At 37.3% G+C, this 19,138-nt stretch overlaps 1 protein-coding gene across 2 annotated transcripts in view; it reads left to right on the forward strand.

The window, feature by feature from the left end:
• DPYD (dihydropyrimidine dehydrogenase) overlaps positions 1-19,138 on the forward strand; it is a 316,371-nt gene that overhangs the window by 68,040 nt on the left and 229,193 nt on the right. For both annotated transcript variants that reach the window (XM_042873805.1, XM_042873806.1), the window contains exon 4: positions 9,154-9,241. In XM_042873805.1, the coding sequence (XP_042729739.1) occupies positions 9,154-9,241 (88 nt within the window). The remainder of the gene's footprint in view (positions 1-9,153; positions 9,242-19,138) is intronic.

Genomic DNA, 19,138 nt, shown 5'->3' on the forward strand with positions numbered 1-19,138 from the left:
GTTTAGATCCTTTGGGTGCTGTTATTTTAACTACAGTATTCTTATTTTCCCCTAATTTTCGATTGTATGGTTTAAAAAAAAAAAGTATTTAATGTATATGGAAAATATTACTTGATAATTGTCACTCTTGTAGTACTAAAAAACTTGAAATATGTATACTCTTAAATTCTGTGAAGTTTAAACTTACCTCTGTGCAGAACCTCAACTGTAGATTGATAAGCAGGCATAAATTTGCCCTTTTGAAAGGCCATTATCTGACACTGGAAAAAATTGTAAAGATAGTCTAAACCTGTAAGGTCATCACAACTAGCCTTCTGTTCAGGTATCTTTACAGTAACCCTGGTTTACCCTGAGGATTAAAGAATGGCCAGCTGTCTTATAGCCCTGATCAAGTAGACTGCATGGAGGAGTTTCTAGGCTCTTGACAAATCAGTCTGCGACAGGAGAGAAAGTGTGCAGTGTGGTGGTTCTGTGAATCAGCCTTTCCATCAGGTTGTAAATCTGCTTGTTCTATCAGATTCATAGGAAGTCAATCTTCACATTACCACTGCTATCTCCATCAGTTCTCAGTTAAAACTAACAAACAAAAAAACCCCCAAAGCTTCACGTTTATTTTTTTCTTTTGTGTAAGTGCCAACAGCCTGGAGAGTGACTGTTGACTGTCTTTATGTCGTAGTAATGTGAATACTGTAAAATCTTCTACAGTGAAGGTGATTAGAGCAAAATCTTGATGTAGTATGTGTGTGCCATTTGTTCAGTCTTAATGAGCCAGAGTATTTATTTATAGCAAACAAAACTATATACTGTGAAATGTTGCTTATCTTTAAACTCAGGGTATTCTGAATGCAACATTTGTTGCACCTTATAAAGGGCTTCCTTTGCTCTGTGCTGACCTTTGTAGTTGCTCGTGTGATTTCTGCCATGAAGGTTTAATCCACTAAGAGGACTCTTGATTTGAATCTTTACTTTTTGAAGAAATGTAAGGTGGAGAGGAAAAAAATATTTCTGTAACTGCAAAGCATATGAGGAAATGCTACGTTTTTAAGATGTTTATATATTTTAAACAGGGATATGTTTTTGGTTTTTTTTGCTATGGATAAAGAAAAATGACATGTTTGGGAAATGAGAATAAAAAATTGCATGATTACCCTGTGTCACTTAGTGAGGTGTCGCATGAGAAAGCTTTATCTGCAGGAGAGAATGAAAGACCGTGGTTGCACACATGCAATTTCTATCAAAAATATTAAGGTTTAGAATTTCTCCTCAATCCTAGCAGTTTCCACATTAGTGAATCCTCTCGGGGAATGGACATGAGGAGCAGTATGTCATTCTCAAATATATAGCTGTTTCAATTTTCAGGTGAGAATAAGGGTGAGGATGCTGGAGATGTTTCTGCTAGACTGGGCTCTGGGAATTCATTTCTGGAAGTCTTGTGCTAGGCTGGTTTAACAAATCCCTTAAGGGCTTAAATTATAGGCAAATGAATGGTCTGAGTTCCACTGGGGACTGCAGTCATATTAAAATAAAGAACAGTTAAGCAGTCAGATAATGAATTAGAGTGCTCACTGTCTTTCAGGAGTGAGTTTTTACTGAGGATTCTCTAGCAGTTTAAAAAATAATAAAAAAAAAAAAGAAAAGCTGTTTGACTGGGGATGATGAATACCTCCTACATGGGAAGAAGCTATCAGGTTCATGGTGGAAATATGGCTGAACACGTAGTTTTTCTGAAGTTATGAATTGCAGTGCTAGCTAAAAATCCTTTCTCTAAGTGTGGATACAAGGCAAATTGGAACTCTTGTTTTGAATACAGAATTCAATGAGGTAATTCCTGCTCTTGTCTGCTTCAGACTGTGCTCAATATAGGATCAAATCTTCAGGTGACAGCATCTGCAAATCTCCTTGGTCTTTTACCCAATTTCCTCTTTCATGATTCCTACCATTTGCTAATAGCATCATGACTTTGGAAATTGTGGGAATTCATTGTACATAGAGCACTGAAGTGTGCCTTGGATGAAGCCAGAATCAGTCTCAACATGGTATCAGCTCTGCATTGGCAAGGCAACAAAAAAAAGCTAAGGATTATTTGGAGATCAGATCTTAAAAGTAATGATAATGTTAGCTTATCCTGTTTCTGCCTTTTCCAAGATGACTGCTTCACAAAATTTCTTTAAGTCTCTGCTTTAACTGTGTTGGAATTGTTGATGTGCCTAAATAGCAAGATGGATCAGCATTAGCCCTGTTGGTCTAATTGTTCAGATCTCTGTGGCTGTAATGAATGATTCTTCTGGCTTTGTAGTTTTGAACTGAGAACACTTTATTTAATTACCAATGCGTGCGTTATACTTTAGTTACTTTCAATGGTTATTTATATATGTTCTTATTTTTTATTAAATGTTTGTATTAAAAGTTTTCAGTACAAACAAGTGTCAGATCTGAATTCCTGTTGTTAACAATGTGTTGTATGGTGCCACTGGTAAGATGGATGTAGGTGATGGAAGCGTTTTGTGAGAGAGTATTTGTAACTTAACTTGTGAACTGTATTTTTCCTGACATGAACCCAAAAGAGTTTCATTGACATTAAGACAAACAAAGTGTTTCATATTTTGAAAAGGTAACTTACACAGGATAAGAGTCATGCCACATAAAAATAATTTCTTCTCTCTTATAAAGACTAGAGGTAATCCTTGATATAAGTCAAAAAGTCAGCATCACTTCTGGGAGAATAGTCCAGGTGAAAGAAGATTATTGTGTACAGGGCAAGCTATAATAAAAACTGTCAGTTCTGTCAACCCATTCTGTCTAAGGTCTATAGAGGATTAAAAGGATATTGAACATCATGTAACAGCTGTCTTCTATGTGAAAGGGATCACTATTGTGGTGAATGGAAATGTACTGGTTTAAAACACTTCTAAGACTAGGGGTGGCTGAGCCACAAGTGCTCAGGATGGCAAATAAAGTGCTGCTTTCAGGGACTTGAAGGAACACAGATTTTAAGAAGTAACATTGAAATAGTATCAAGAAATCAGAAGATGCAAAGTAGCTGGTGCAAGCGCTCTCTAACACCACTGTCAGAAACATCTGTTGTCAGATACTGGATCATATTTTTTTTTATTAGCATCATCCGTTAAGATAAAGGTGTAGTGAACAGTAATTAAGAAGTCGTAGAACAGAAGTGAAGAAGTTTCAGATGAATGGAGACAAAAGAATACAAAAAAACAAGAAGACAGCCAGGATAATGAGAAGAGAAGGGTTCCTGCTGTCAAGAGAGATTCAGAAGTGGATGAGAAAATGCAGTCATCTGTGGAGACCAAGGAAGAAAGATGAGTCACTGATGAATTGAATGGTTTGGAATCTATGTCCATACGATTCACTGTCTTTTATGTATCTGAAAATAACCTTGTCTATAAGTGCTATTATGCTGTACTTGGGTAGGAGGTTTTCTTTTCTCAAGGCTAGCTCTCACCTAGCATTTTGTCCTTTCAATGGAGAGTACTTCCCTTATACCTCCTGCTGCTGCCAGCAGCAACATCTTACCTGTTTCTGATTGTGTGGACTGCCTGTTTTAAAATTTGCTGCTTCTGGTCATCTTAATGTGCGGACAGAAGTCTTTTTGTGAGTCTGCAGAAATCTCATAGGATCCACAGGTTGCCAAAGAGACGATGATGTGGGAAACTTTCCTTCTCTTTCTTTAGATATGAACTTTTAATACCAATTTATGTAATATTGAATATTTTGAAGTCCTATGCCATGGCAGGCACTGTGTGCTGGGTATTTCTAAATATGCTATTCTATTTATGAAAAAAAAAAATATTATTGAAATGCAAGCGTCAGAAGCCATAGGCAAGTGAAGACAAGCTGCTTTTTCTACTATTTTCTTGCAATCCCTCTTTCTCGCAGTCTGTAAGTCTCCTTCCAAGTTCTGTACCTGCTTATATATATTTCCCTCCAATACGTTGTTTTCCTTACGAGTTCTGTCTTGCTTGGTCTTTAGGTAGCCAGTAATCGCTTCAAACCATGGGTGTGGCATTTTACTGCCTGTCTGCATCAGTCCTTTAAGGCTCACTCTTTCTGGGATGCCAGTAGTACATAGCCAGAACCAAAATACTTTTTTTACAGTCTATTTTAACTGCTTTTCTGTACGGTTTCTAATGCTCCTTACATTTAGAGGCATTATGCAAAATTTTGTACTTGCAGTTGACTCTGGGATCATTTTGTCTTCATTGTCAAAAGTGCACGTACACAGCAGAGTTCTCAGTGTTACATGTTAGCCTCTTTTTCTGCTTCTTGATTTTGAATGAACACAATTCCTCCAAGTCTCATTTGTTTTGGTACTCATCAAACTTTGCTATCAATTTTTATTATGTTTCAGTATTTACACCTCACAACAAAATCTCCCTGCTGCTTTATAATCTTTCTGCTCTTCTGTGCCCTGTGAAATGCAAAGTAAGACAAAAATAGGCTCTTACCAGCCTCTCATCATTGCGGTAGAAAAAACTGATGGATCTTTATCCCAGCATCTCTCTTAAATTAATATATGTCCGAATCTCTGAATGTGAACTGCTCTCAGATTTGTCGAGTGGAGTCAACTCCTCTGCCATTTCTCTTAGAATGGCTGACCAAAAGATGTATATACTAAATATCTCTGTGTCTTGACTATCAGGGCTACCTCCTTGACTAGCAGTTAAAGTTTTAGAAAATTTTCCAAATAGAGCTAGAAGATCTTTTTCAAAATTGGTGTTTGTCCTGTTGGAACTCACATAATTGGATTAGGATTTGATATGCTTCTAAGTGTCTGCCAACAGTAACCATGATATATGCTATTTAGTTGGTTTTTTTTTTGGTGACATATGAAAGTTTGATAGGTTATCAGCAATTATCTGTTAGATATTACTCCAGAATATTTGTTTCCACCCTGGCCTTTCAGCAAACATGACTGTACTTCAGATAGCATGTATTATTGCCAGTTAGTTAGGTAACTATTCCCTGCAGTTTCAGGTAATGAAATAACTAAATTGCCCATCTTTGTTTAGAAGTGAAGACATGTTATAGTCTGATCAGATATTCTGGATGTAAAATAAAATACTTAAAAATGTTTTAACAAGCAGACAAATGAAAATAAACTGAAAATTGGCTTTGGCTATGGTTCCTTTTTTTTTTTTTTCCCCTCTGTAAACAAAAATATAGAACTATTTTCTGATGTCCCAGAGGAAAGAATTTACAGAATTTACAGAAGGTACAGGAATTAGTTACTGCTTTATTTTTTTCTTCCTCATTTGTGTTCTCTTCATTTTTTTTTTTTAAATACGAGACACATTTCATAGTTCTCTTGCATCTTTTTGCTTCCCCAAAGAGTAGTATTTGTTCCAGAAATCTGCAGTCTATTCCATTTTTCTTTTTTTTTTTATTGCTTTGAAACAAAAATCACTACTTCTGAAGTGCTTTTTTTTTCCTTTTATTGCTTTTAGACATTTGAAATCTACTGTTCTCAGTGTTGCTTTTGTTGCTGTTGTGGGTTATTTTGTTTGTCTTACGCTATATTAGAGGTGGATTGAAGATTTGTGTGTGAGGACACAATTTCTGGTGCCAATTTTTCACTGACAAAATTGTTAGGTACAAATCTGATAGCTGATAATGTTGGGCTACTATGTAAATATCTTTCATATATAGAATTTTGTTCCTGATAGAGATTTACAAGTATTCTCACCTTAAGTATTAAATAACCTTTGTGTTGCAACATTTTTGAAAGCAGGAAGTCCAAGATGTTAAGTTCACTGGGGATACGTATGTATAATTTAACACTTTCCAATAAGAGATGTAAATTTTGAATTTAGACCTGTGGAAACAAAACTCTGTCATGATATAATCATGGGCAAGCCTGTATGGCTTTGCCAAATAATGATATTTGCATAAATATAAGAATATATAACATTTGCATAACAATTTTAGGAGTTTTATATCTAACTTAATTTATCATTTTTCAATAAGAATGAGTTGAACCAACAGGTAAATGCTTCCAAAATGAAGAATATTAACTTTCTTCGAGTTTCTCAAGTTGGGGTTTATAGTGGTACAAAGAGTGTGTTGCCTTTTGCATGGAAATAAATGAAATGTGGCAGAATCAAAGAATGGCTTGGGTTGTAAGGGACCTTAAAGATTTATCCCATTCTACCCCCTCTGTATGGCAGAGTTGCCACCTGCCAGTGGTTGCCTGGGGCCCCATCCAGCCTGGCCTTGAACTCCTTCAGGAATGAGGCATTCACAGCTTCTCTGGGCAGCCTGTGCCAGAGGCTCCCCACCCTCTGAGTAAACAATGTCCTGTTAATATTTAAACTAAGCTTCATCTCTTTTAGTTTAAAGCCATTCCAACTTTATTCCATAGGGATGCTTATTATATGCTCTTTTCCCAGACTCTGTTCATACCTGGGATTGCCCTGATATAGCCTTTTTGAACCTCATTAGTTTCCATTGGCCCTCTTTTCAAGTTTGTGCAGGTTTCTTTGGATAGTATGCTGCCTTATTGTGTCAACTGCATCACTCAGCTTGGTGTCATTGAAAAACTTGCTGAGAGAACACTTGATCCCACTCTCTGTCTGGTTGATAGAGATACTGGAGAGCGGGGGTCCCAGAGCTGACCTTTAGGGGACATGCCTTGTGACTGGTCTCCAGACAGGCCGTAGACCACAGCGCCCTGCCTACGACCATCCAACCAACTCTTTATCCACTGAATAATCCACCCTTCAAATACATATCTCTTCAATTTAGAGATAAGGATATGTTGCAGGACAATGTCAAAGACCTTGCAGAAGTCTGGAGGGGAACGCAGTATCTTTTAAGACTCAGTATAGCTCATATGTTTCTGAAAGAGATTCTGTTCTATGAAGGTGAGGCAATTGACAATAGAGTGTTCTCTGATAATCGACAGCTATTTTTTCTTTTTGTACTAACGAATGCTGACATGACTATTCTGAGATTAGCGTAGATTTTGCTTTGTCCAATGCCCTGCAACTTTATGCAGCCTAGAATAGTACGACCGCTTAAAAAAAGTAGCTTTGTTGGTAAGCATGTAGCTCTTCACTTATATTTGGTGGAAATTAGGTGATTTAGAAAAAAAGAATTTATATATTCTTCATGTTATTTTCAGCTAACAACATACCTATGGAATAACCTTTTAAACTGAAAGGGAGATTTCATAGAATGGGAAGGCAGTTAAAGAAAAGAAATGTAATACTTAATGTTTCTTTGTATGGGAATGTGCATGTTGAATTGAAGCTCATTATAATTGTTGCCACATTCTCTTCAGCGTGGTATTTTGTCTGTGACTTTTTTTTTTTGAAAGGATCAATCACTTGCAGCAATTTATGTAATAACTTTCTGGTGAATGATTCTGCAGTTGTATTTATGCGTTTTGCCTGGCTCACTAGAATGCAGTACCTTTGCTCCTTGGTACAGCAAATCCACTCTGTAATATCTATTATGATATGGTCAAAGCATAATTTATTGTCAAATAGAAAAATAGGTCAACATGAATGTCACTTGATGATCAACCCCCCAAGTTTAATAAAACACCTCACCAGCATGCATTTTGCACAGTGCTTGATGTTTTATTAGGACTACAGTACCTTACAGTACCTAGCTATAGCAGGAGTGTAATTACAGAGCTGTCAGGGTGATAAGTGGGATTAATGGCAGCCTGGTGCACTTTAGTCTGCAGAGTGCTCAGAGAATGGGAAGATGGTATTATTATAAGAGAAAGTCTGGACTGGCATATTCATGGCCCTCTCCCCTCCTCCCCAAAAGCTAGCATTCAAGTTGGAGTTGCCTCCCCCGCTCTCTATTAAATAGCTGACATTTTCAACAGCTGTTATTTGTGAACCAGCTCAAAATTCAAAAAAGATGCAATTCGACAAAGATGCTTAATAGCCACAACTGGTAACCGCTGTACTCCTTATCCTGCTGTGTGCCATTCTAGTCAGTTTTGACATGAGATTTTTCTATATATAGTCTGTAGAAATGTATTTTATATTAAATGCAGTTCTTTTGATCTTGAGTACAGGGCTGTTACATTTTTAAAGGAAACCACATTCAGGAAAGCGACGAGCCAAAAGTCATAATGAAATCAAATCTTTGCCTAATCTTTGCTTTTTTTTTTTTTTTTTTTTTTTTTTTAAGTGTGATTAAATTTTTTTAATTTTTTCCCCTTCTTATTTCCTTACTGCCTACATAGACAAAATGATTATACAAGCCCTTATCAAGTCAGATATTTTTTCTACGTAACTCCTGTTCTCCTGGCTCCTAGTCCTAGTGCTTTTCTGTATTTTCATCTCTTTGGAATGCTAAGAGCATCCTGGCTCAATCTCTGGGCACAGAAACAGTTTGAGGTTCCCTCTGGCCTGTCTTTTCTGGGTAAGGCATTTATAACACATGCTTGTTGAGCAGAGCAGCAGTGCATGTAACAGCCACAGCTAAATCTGCTGGTACTTGTCTGCTAGAGCCCTCTGACATCCTGGCTAGTTGAACTAGTAACCGCCATGCTGTTGAACCTGAAGTCTGGCTTTACCACATTTCCCAGCCTTTGCCATCCATCAGACTTATTTGCCATTAAGTGTTTCCTTTGGGACCCTTTTTGCATGAGTAGATCTGTGAGGAAAATCAGAGAGTGCTACCAAAATTGCCTTCAAATTCAGCCACAGTATTGCTAGTGCCATGGTGTCTGCAGTGCCCATCTAGATGATAATGAATAGCAAGAAGAAAGGCTTATTAATTTTTTACTTAACAGACTTTGCCTTTTCGCTTATTCCACCCTTAATTGAAAGAAAAAAAGAGCATGCCAACAAACAAAAGCAAAAGCAATGTATGTGATTGACAAAGTTAGTCCAGTTTTTCACTGTAGGTATTTCAGTCTCGTTTGTTCTTTTTAATTTACTTTTCATTTCTTTGTGTGTATTGTCTGTAGGATTCTTGCGGTTAATGTATGTGCAAATTAATTCAAGAATAACAAGGTAACACTTTGAGTTTTTAAACAGAAATGTTATGAATATGCTCTGTATTATTCATTTGCAGCTTATCTTCTACCACGCTCACTTGAAAACCTTATGCTGTTGGCAGCATTGGTATTCCATATCTCTGTGACACATTTTCTTTTTCTTCCTGCAGATGCTTGAAGTGTGCAGATGCCCCCTGTCAGAAGAGTTGCCCAACTAATCTGGACATCAAGTCATTCATCACAAGCATTGCAAACAAGGTAAAATCACACTGGCAGTGGTACATAGAAGCAGAGAGCAGCAGTTGCTTGCAGATCGGCTAGTGCTGTTGTACTACAAGGTTTATCTTTGTAAAGTTTTAGAAATGAAATGAAGTGTTTAAAAACAGATGCTTTAAAATTCAAGTCATATAATTTTTAATTACTTTTACGGCAGTTCTGTATTAATAGAGATATCACATACTGAAAATCCGCTTCTTTGTGTCAATTTTGCTGTGAAGGTTTTTGCTTTCAATGGTTTTCAAATGTACTTGTATTCAAAAAACTGAGTATTACAATATAAGAATTTAACTTCACTCTTACCTGAGCTGTTACAGGTACAAACTTTTCTTTCATTAAAGATGTTGTTATTGTTGTTGAATGTGTTATTAAAATTTAAGTTGGCTTTGGGCAGAAATATGACATGAAGGTGGCTGTCTCGAGCAATGTTTTCTCATTTTACTTGAAGAATTTCTGCTTAATGCAAATGTGGTCTGTCACGTAGACTAGCAGGAAAATATTACAGGAATAAATTGAACTTCTTCTTTGGAGGGATAGTGCCACCGCCTTTTACTATAATCGTAACAAAATCCTAAAAAATATATATTATATTCGTGTTTTACAAATGACTTTTAACTACATAAGCTAGGAATAAACAAAGATGCCTACAAAATTGATATAAAATATTCATAGGCAGTCTGGGACAGCCTAAAGAGGACTGGATAGTGATGCATCTTACTCTGTGAAACTTTCTTCCATCTGTGAAATCATTATCTGCAGTGTGATTTATTTATCAGAAATTTTATTTATCTAAACTCACAATGTTCTGGAGGTGGTATGAAGATTGTGTGGCCCCGTATTGTGTTGTGCCTGGCTTTGGGTGCAGCTGGAAGTGGCTGTACAGGTGGAGCTGGACAGAAGGGAATGGCAGCAGTGTGGCCATGCATGAGTTGACAGCTGCTTTGTTGGCGCTACCTTCATAAGAAATGTTAGGATAAGAGATCTAGGATACATGCATAAATTATAATGTAGAATTGATGTGGTTTACAGTAATTGGCATTGTGATCAGCATCTGCAAATAGACTGTTTCCTTATAGTGTCTATACTTTGTCAGCATGGCGTTGGTTTCCATGAATGTCAGCATCTGTTTGCATCCATAGTATAACATGTGCCATATTGCTTGTTATTATATCCTCCAGGCATTGTGAAGCAGATGAACTGAACAGAGAAGGTACAAGGCAGTAAAAGCTCTAGTCTTGTAATTGTACAGTAGTTTCCTTAGGAAGTGTAAAGCAAATTTTATGAAAGTGTTTTACCAGAGTTGTACTTGATCAAGGATTTGTTATGCTACTGTCCTAAAGATAGTAGCTAAGGTAGGATGATGTGTTGTTGAAGATAAAATAGGGGCCTGATAATTGAAATAAGAAAGCTGGGAGTAAAAAGTCAGGGAAGGCAAACTGAATATTACAGCAGGAGATATAAGAACTGGCACCAGCATCATCCTGGAATGAGATTTGGTGGCCCTTTTAAACTCTTATAGCCATCAGAAATGTGATGCCCTTTTGTGATTTGCCAGAAAGGGCAAGTCATTTTAATAGCTGATTCATTCTGAATTCTGCAAATCCATTGCAGAGCAGAGAAAGTCAAGATGAGTTGACTGAAGAGCTTGGAGTGTTAGATTTTGGCAAAGATATACTGGAATAATAAGAGGAATCTGCCTTGAAGATGTGAAGTCTTTATCACGCTACCAACAATGGACGCATTCTTCAGGATTTTAATAGAGACAGATTTTACTTGTAGGTGGATAGTGAGTCGGGTCAACCCTATAGAATTTGGCTTTTTGATAACTTCAGGTTCAGCTTCTAGGTAAGCCTGTGCTTTTGCTCTGAGCATTTGATACGATCAGTTGCTGTTTTATCAGGAAATCCTGCTTTAGAAAAGAATTGCAGTATACTGCTATACTTCTGGGAGACTTATTCCTTAAAGAAAAACCCAAGTATTTCAGATTACCAAAATGTAGTCACAGCCTTTCTTTTTTGGACCCCATCCCTGGCAGTAGCTTCTGTATTCAGTTTAAAACAACTTTTTTTTTTTTTTTTTTTTAAATAGAAGTATTCTATGTTTTTGTTAATTGCTAGAGTTAAGGTGGAAGTTAAGAGGGAGATACAGAAAGTTGAAATGATTCACTTGAAGTCCTGGCCTTGGCAGAGCTGACATGAGAACCTGCCGGTGTGGCTGGTACTGGATTGGCCTCTCTCCCATTTCATTCTGTAGTATTTGAGGTACCTGCATCATCTGCTATTTGAGGAGACAGAAGACAAGAGCAGTGCATTTTTGGAAACCACACTGAAACTTCTGATTTATAATTTTGAAAGTTTATAATGGCAACAAAGTAATTTCTCACTTAATTATTCAGTAGTTTAATATATTTTTTTCTGAATTTTTATTAAAAAGATCATTTAGATATCATTCAGCAATATGCTTGCTGAATATTTTTGATTAGTGTAAATACTGTCAAGGTTTTGTTAAATGTCCTTGAAGATAGTTTTCAAAGTTTAGTTGTTTATAGGAGATGCAATTCAGTGAATTCCTCAACCTCCTATGTGTCTAAGGAGTAAACAGTATTGTACTCAGGTGTTTAAATATTATTCGTTATTAATACACATGTATGTGGATAGCAGCATACTAAAAATGAATTACGTTGTTAGGTATTTGAGAGCTGTGTTGTACGCAGTTTGCTTTGTTGGAAAGCTGCTCTAGTAATCATAAAAGGTCAGAGATACTTGTTCTCTAAAGCCTGCAGCTTTTTAGATGTTTACAGACCGTGTACAATGTAGTCATTCCTTGCTGTTCTGCTGTTAGACTTCAGATCGAGAGTAGAAGAGAGAAAGGGAAGGAATGATTTTTTCTGGGTTGAGAGGGTAATTGAGTTGCCAGGCTCAGTGTGCCTTGCGCCTTTTTGAGAAAAGGGTGTCACTTATGGTGCGTTGTGCTAGGCCACTGCGACTCAGTACAGCTGGGGCCACAACTTTCATTCTCCTTCTCCTTACAAACTGGATTACAACCCCACTTTATAAAGGTCTAATCTAGTCTATTGTGTCTTCCCAGTTATCCTTTCTCATTTGCAGACTGCTTGCATGTGTCTCAGAGACCAGATTCAAATTCCCCATGTATGCACTACGTTTGTTTTTGAGCAACAGAAGGTGATGTGCTGCCTTTATGTACAACCTTCACACAGCAAAGTGTAAATTCTTTGTTTTGTAATGGACAAGAGCCATCTTCATTCTCTTCTTTTAAAATTAAAAAAAAAAAAAAGCCTAAGGGAAAAGAAAATGCATTTAACTGCTGCACAAGGAAGCTTCCCCTGCTTCCTTATCTCCTCTGAAATAGTATCGGCAGAGAACTTAAGAATTTTTGCCCTCCTTTCCTTATGTTGATATATCAAAGCAACAAGAACAGAACTTAATAAAATGGAGCTCCAACACCCTCTATCCCTTAGAGCTGTGCAACCAAGTTTTATAGCAGCGTGAAATCCTACAGCTCTCAGCCTAAGGGCTGACTGCCTGTCCAGCTCTCCTTTTGTTAGGAGAGTGCCAGAGGAAGCTGCCAGCAGCTGCTCACCAGTCTAACTTTGTACTGTGCAGTGAGTCGGTCTCAGAGTTTGTTGTTACTGGACGCCTTCATGGTTGAGTAGTTGCATTGAAAAACTGATGGTGCAGTTCAGACATAGGGATATTAAGTTGTGTTATATGACATAGACATAAGGAGTGAGAGACTCATCCTATATGGTCTGAGTCCATAATGAAGAACTGAGGATGCAGAAATATTTTTGTGATCTGGATATTCAAAGTCACACTCTGTCCCTGCGCCCCCATGTTACAAGCTCTCATGTTTTTTCTCAGGTCTTACAGTAGTATCTTGATTCTTGATGTTGATCCAGCAGTTTTCTCCTTGTTCAGGAGGGCCACCTCCTGTGTGTGGTCAGAGCTGACATGTCAACCGTTTTCTAACAGGCTCCATAAGTAGATATAAGCCTCTGGCAATCATTTAAAATAATAATTAAAAAATACTAATAGAGGGGAAAAAAAGCCACATTACCTTCTGGGTAATATCAAGTTTTTAGATTTAAGACAAACATTTAGGTTAAGATGAAATTGAAGGAAAGAAGTATTTTCAAAGGAGAAATGGAGGACCAAACAAACTGGAGGCTAGGAGATGGATACCCAAGGGGTTAAGATGAATCCAAAGTTTGGGAGATTGAGGGATTAAAGGAGAAAATGTATGTGGTAATATATGTCAAATGAGAAAGAAGAAAAAGTGCGTTGACAAAGGAAGACAAAAGACAGGAAACTACGGAATCATTAAAAGAAAATGAAAGGAGAAAAAGGGTGGTAGGACTTAGTAGTACGACAGTTGAGAGAAACAGAATAATGGTTCTTCTGTTCCAGAGAAACTCAAGGTAAATTAACAAAGGACATCTTGTATGATATTGGAAAGACTGTAGAAGATCATAAGTTTATATGTAAAATACTGTAAGAGGGATACTGTTAATACAATGAAATACTGTTGAAGTCAGAAAGCTGCTCAATGATTGGTGATAATTATATACAGATATGCATCACAATTAATTTCTAAGTACTACTTTGATTCTGTAGGCTTTTGAAATTGCTGTTTTGTTCAGCTTTCTCTGTTAATCTTTGTGTATTTCAGGTCACCGAATACACAAAACATTTAAAAGGAAAAGTAGTAATGGTGTTAAATTGATGTACTTGAAGCAATGACTTTTCTTGAGATGTCTGTTTGTACTTAGTGTAATGGAATGGCTGACAGCTGGTTTCAGTTGCCATAGTGTAATTATGTAGAATAGACTTTTGCGATGACACTATGTCAATTAAGGAATCTCTCACATTCTAGACTACAAAGGACAAAATGACAGTACAAGATATTTCTTCCGTTCTTTTTCATAAAAAGACAGTGACACTGTGTGAAATTACAGTCCTGTTATGATGACATAAGTCAAATGATGTGAAAGATTTCTGGATTGATTAAAAATCATCCACATTATTGTATAGAATATGTATGATTTGGTTAGCTGTTATGTTTTGCTCATTCTTCTGGGAAGACGTTTTGGTGGGGAGCTGACAGACTGGGGGCATTTCTTGTTATGTTTGAACTGGTGTGTGTCAATGTGAAAAATGCTATTTATACAACAATGTACTTTAAATAGTGGTTCTTCAGTACGTGGACATTTTAATCCAGCAGAGTTTGAGTAAATTTTAAGGCTATTGTGAAGCATGAATGTGGATAGGGACGGAGGTGGAATTTTCCCACATTTTTTTTGTATGCCTCTTTTTTTAAGCTTCACCCAGAAGAAAAGGAAATTACTTCTTTCTTTTTTTAATATATTCACTCTATCCCATAATCCTGATGAAGTCAATGTTTTCATTTTTATTGCAAAAAGCACAATAATGTGTATCTTTTTTTTTTTGAGAAAACTGCAATATCAAAATACCCTGATGCATAAGGAGTTTATAGAAAAAGCTCTTAAATTAAATGAAAGAAAAGATGCTATAAGCATTTCCTGATAGTAAATGCAATTTCTTCTGGTCTCTCTGTATTGATCCTATGTGTTTTAATAGTTTTTTTTTCCAAGCAAAAAACAGTCTAATTTGCATGCAAATTATATAATGTCTCCAAATGATACATGTGGAGATCCTCCTTTGCCTGGTTTCTACTGATTATTGATGTCTATTTAAGGCTTGTTTTTGTTCCCTATTTTAGCAATGTAGTATTTATTGACATTTTGATGTAGGAAACCACAAAACATCCTATCCATTTTAGATTAATTTATTTCTATGGAAGTGCACAGGAAAAGAAATTCTATGAACAAAGGCATGAGCAGACATTTATCTCCTTTAAGAATTTGGAAACATTCTAGTTTCATTCTAGGTTTAGGCTTGTTTCCTCTGTGATGTTTGTAAGAAGCTAGCCTACTGAGTCATTGTCTCAGAAGCTAAGAAAACACTCCAAACTATTAAGATAGTTTGCATCATTCCATATGCTGGAGTAACTTAGTGATTTTAATGAATTTTGCCTGCCTTTAACTCAGCTCTCATGTACTGCATTTGGTGTGCAGTTACCAGCTTGCTGTGTTTGTGCCTCGCATCTGTTTTGTGTGCAGCCTAGCTAACAGCCTGTTTTTCTGGAAATAAAATGATCAATAGTGAATTAAGTATTCTGCCTTAAATGTCACTAATAATTGTAATGATCACTAATACATATTTTCAATTTGGGAAAAAATATATAAGCCCAAAATGTTCATAAACTAAACATTAAAGTTATTGCCCATATTCTGAAAATACTCATTTTTACTGCAGCAAATGATGGTTTGCAGTGGTATTGCACAGTCTATATAACACCATTTAGTGTAACTTTCTAGAATTTATTTCTTCAGTTTTTGTGAAATATTGCAAAACGTTTTTTTAAATAAACTTTGCAATATCGGATAATAACTCAGCACAGTGAAAGCAGAGTAAATAAACAGAATGAAAGGACAAAGAAATGAAGTGAATTAGAACTCCTGGTCCTGCTCTTGCCTTATCCCTGTGTGAGCATTACAAAGGCTGCAGACAGGCTTGCTCTCAGACCGCTGTGTGTAGTCATAATGGCAGCGTGAGACCATATTCTGTCACTGGCAGTGAACAGCATCAGTGGGAACAGCAGTTACACTGCTGGTTTGGAAGGTGAAAGCTGGAACAGGGCATGAAGTAGGACAGTTAGGGAGCTATAGCTCTTCTACATATATAATGTGGTGGCTTTTTCACTGGCAGATGTAGAAACTAAGTCAGCGCTTAACCTGTACTTCCCCTTCATCTTTAGAGGTGCCCCCCTTAGCACAGCTAGTGAAGTAACACAGAAGATTTGCCCTGCTGTCAGTATTGCCCTTCTCCCAAAATATAAGTGGAATGCTTTGAACTTCAGTTGTGACAGCCTTTTAATTAATTTATCATTAAGACTTTTCAGATGTAAGACTAGAAGAGAGAGATGCTCTTTGATACACTTACCTGATGTCTTAATATTGCTGATGTTACAAAGCTTGGAGGAGTGGCTGACATGCCAGAAGTGAGAAATGGACAGGCAGGAGAATTCAGTGGAGAGGAAACTGATGAGGTTCAACAAGGGCAAATTTAGAGTCCTACACCTGGAGAAGAATAATTTCATACGTCAGTACAGGTTAGGAGGCTGACCTGCTGGAGATGTACTCTGCAGAGCTCTGTGCGTTCTGGTGGGCAACAGATCAGCCATGAGCCAGCAGTGTGCCCCTATGGCCAATGGTGTCCTGGGGCGCATTAAAAAGAGCATGGTCAGCAGGTTGAGGGAGGTGATTCTCCCTCTCTACTCTGCCCTGCATAGGCCCCATCTGGAGTACTGTGTCCAGTTCTGGGCTCCCCAGTTCAGTAAAGAAAGGGAACTTTCAGAGGGTGCATCAGAGAGCTGCAAAGATGATTAAGGTACTGGAGCCCTTATGAGGAAAGGCTGAGACCTGGGACTGTTCTGCTTGGAGGAGACAAGACTGTGAGGGAATTTTATCAATGCTTATAAATATCTAAAGGGTGGAAGTCAAGTGGGTAAGGTTAGGCTCTTTTAGGTGGTGCCCAGTGACAGGACAAATAGCAAACTGGAATGCAGTAAGTTCCACATGAACATGAGGAAAAATTTATTTACATTGACAATTCCAGAGCACTGGAACAAGCTGACCAGAGAGGCTGTGGAATCTCCACTGTCCTTTCCTGTGCAAACTTGTCTAAAAAACCTGATTTAGCGGGAGGGTTGGACTAGATGATTACCAAAGGTTCCTTCCAACCTCTGTGATTGTTATATTTAGTGTGATAAAAATGTACTATATATATTTCAGTACTCTCTTTAGGGAGTAAGGGTTCCTAAACATCAGTTGCTCAGGTGATGCCACTATTAGTGGTGGCATCAGTAGCTCACAATCATGGCAGCAGCTCTTCATAATTCCCCAAATTAGAGCCTTGCCTTATTGTATTCCACCATGCTTCCTCCTGATTTGGAGTCCAGCAGCAGTTGGCCTAAGTTCCTTTACTTTGAGGTCAGCCTACTTGCTGGACTTACGTGAAGTCCTGAGGCAGGTTTCTGCAGGTGTTCCCTTAGTAAGCCATGATCTCAGTCCTATATCCACAATGAACCTGGTCCTATCTATCTGCTCTGTGGCATAGCTGTACTTAAATTTCAGTTTGGATTTGCAGAGCAAGTAAAATGTGCCAGCTGTGTTGACACTGCCTGTAGTGGCACAGCTCAAGTGTGACATCCTTACATACTTAACAGATATATAATAAATTAATTTTAAATAGAAATAATTCAGCAGATTTACTTTTTAGGTATAATGACTAGGTTTGTACATTGATTTTAATTACAAGGCCTAAAAATGTAGAACATATTTGTAATGAAGTTACTTAAATAAAAATGTACATGATAATTGTTTTTCTTGGATCAGAAAATTAATGATCCTTAAAAATACAGAAAGGAAAAACATGATCTTCATACATTGGGAGACATCAAACTTAAACATTCTTTAAACTGTTTCTTCTTTGATTTGGTAAGGAAAGTCCTCAGAACGAGTTTGTGATTTTTCGCTTTGGAGTGGAAAAGGAATAACTAGATGTAATTGCTTGAGGAACAGGAGTCTGTTGACATTTGAAATGCTCTGTGATGTCTAGGCTGGCCTCTGAGTGCTGCTTCAAAAAGGCATGGGGCTCTTACATTGACTGTCGCCTCTGTCTGCATGGTTATGTCAGAGATATGTCCAGTATAACTAGACTTCTGTGTTTTAGCTTATGAATTGAGTTTATAATGTCTCTACTGGTTGTTTTTAGCAGCTTTTGCAGTCTCTGATGTATCAAAACTGGTAACATCTATCTGGCAGAGCAAAAGGTTTTGCTGATATCTGGAATGTATGTTTATCTAATGCTTCTTTATGTTGGAATAAATGAGAACTGGGCATGGTAATGCCCACAGGTATTACAGGCAAAATGATTGAAAGAAATTCTCCCAGAACAGTCTTGTAAAGGGTTTGCTTGTTTAGCTAGGACTAGAATTTCAATGGATTTTCATGGGATTTTCTCAGACGCTATTAAAATACATCTGGGTAGCTGTTTTGTGTTTCCAGGTGATGGACGGGCTCTCATGCTGTGCATCTGTAAGCAAAAGTTCCAATTCTGTCTAAGTATATTTCTTAAAAATTGGCATTCTTTTGGGAATTTCTAGCGTAGTCTTTAGCATCTGATTTAACTTCAAAAAATTTACATTCAGTCTTCTGATGTGCCTTCTGGTGAATTTGAGCTTCCTGTTACCTGAAGTCCTGTTGCCCATTGTTTGTTGTACTGTCAGATCTTGATAACTTCTTTTTATTCATAACTGGATTCTTGCTCACCTTGGTATAGTATTCACTTTTACTAAATGCTTCTCAGTACATTAGCTTACATGGCACACAATAGCACTGAGGCATTGGAGAGGGTCTGTTGTGACAGTCCTTCATGTCCTTCGAATTCTATACGTGGATTATTCTGCATCATCTGCCCTGGGACAGAGTGATAAAGTGATTTGTTACAAGAACAGTTTCATGATAGTGATGATTACTGAAGATTGGAATGAGGAAGAAGTAGACGGAACAAGAATACATGTTGTTCTTTCATCCTTCAGTTATTACTGATTTGGAAATACCTGGAACGAGATTCCTGCATTAATTTCTCAACTAAAAAACTTTTGTGGAACCTCAACTATGTGCTAACTCTAAGAAATATTGTTACAGTCTTCTGAACTGTAGCTGCCTTTAAAAGAGATTCCGGTATTAAGAAATTAGTAACTCTTTTATGGGCT

This window comes from Lagopus leucura, unplaced genomic scaffold, assembly GCF_019238085.1.
Source record: "Lagopus leucura isolate 7727_CA_CO unplaced genomic scaffold, USGS_WTPT01 Super-Scaffold_100009, whole genome shotgun sequence".
In the NCBI taxonomy this organism is placed as follows: domain Eukaryota; kingdom Metazoa; phylum Chordata; class Aves; order Galliformes; family Phasianidae; genus Lagopus; species Lagopus leucura.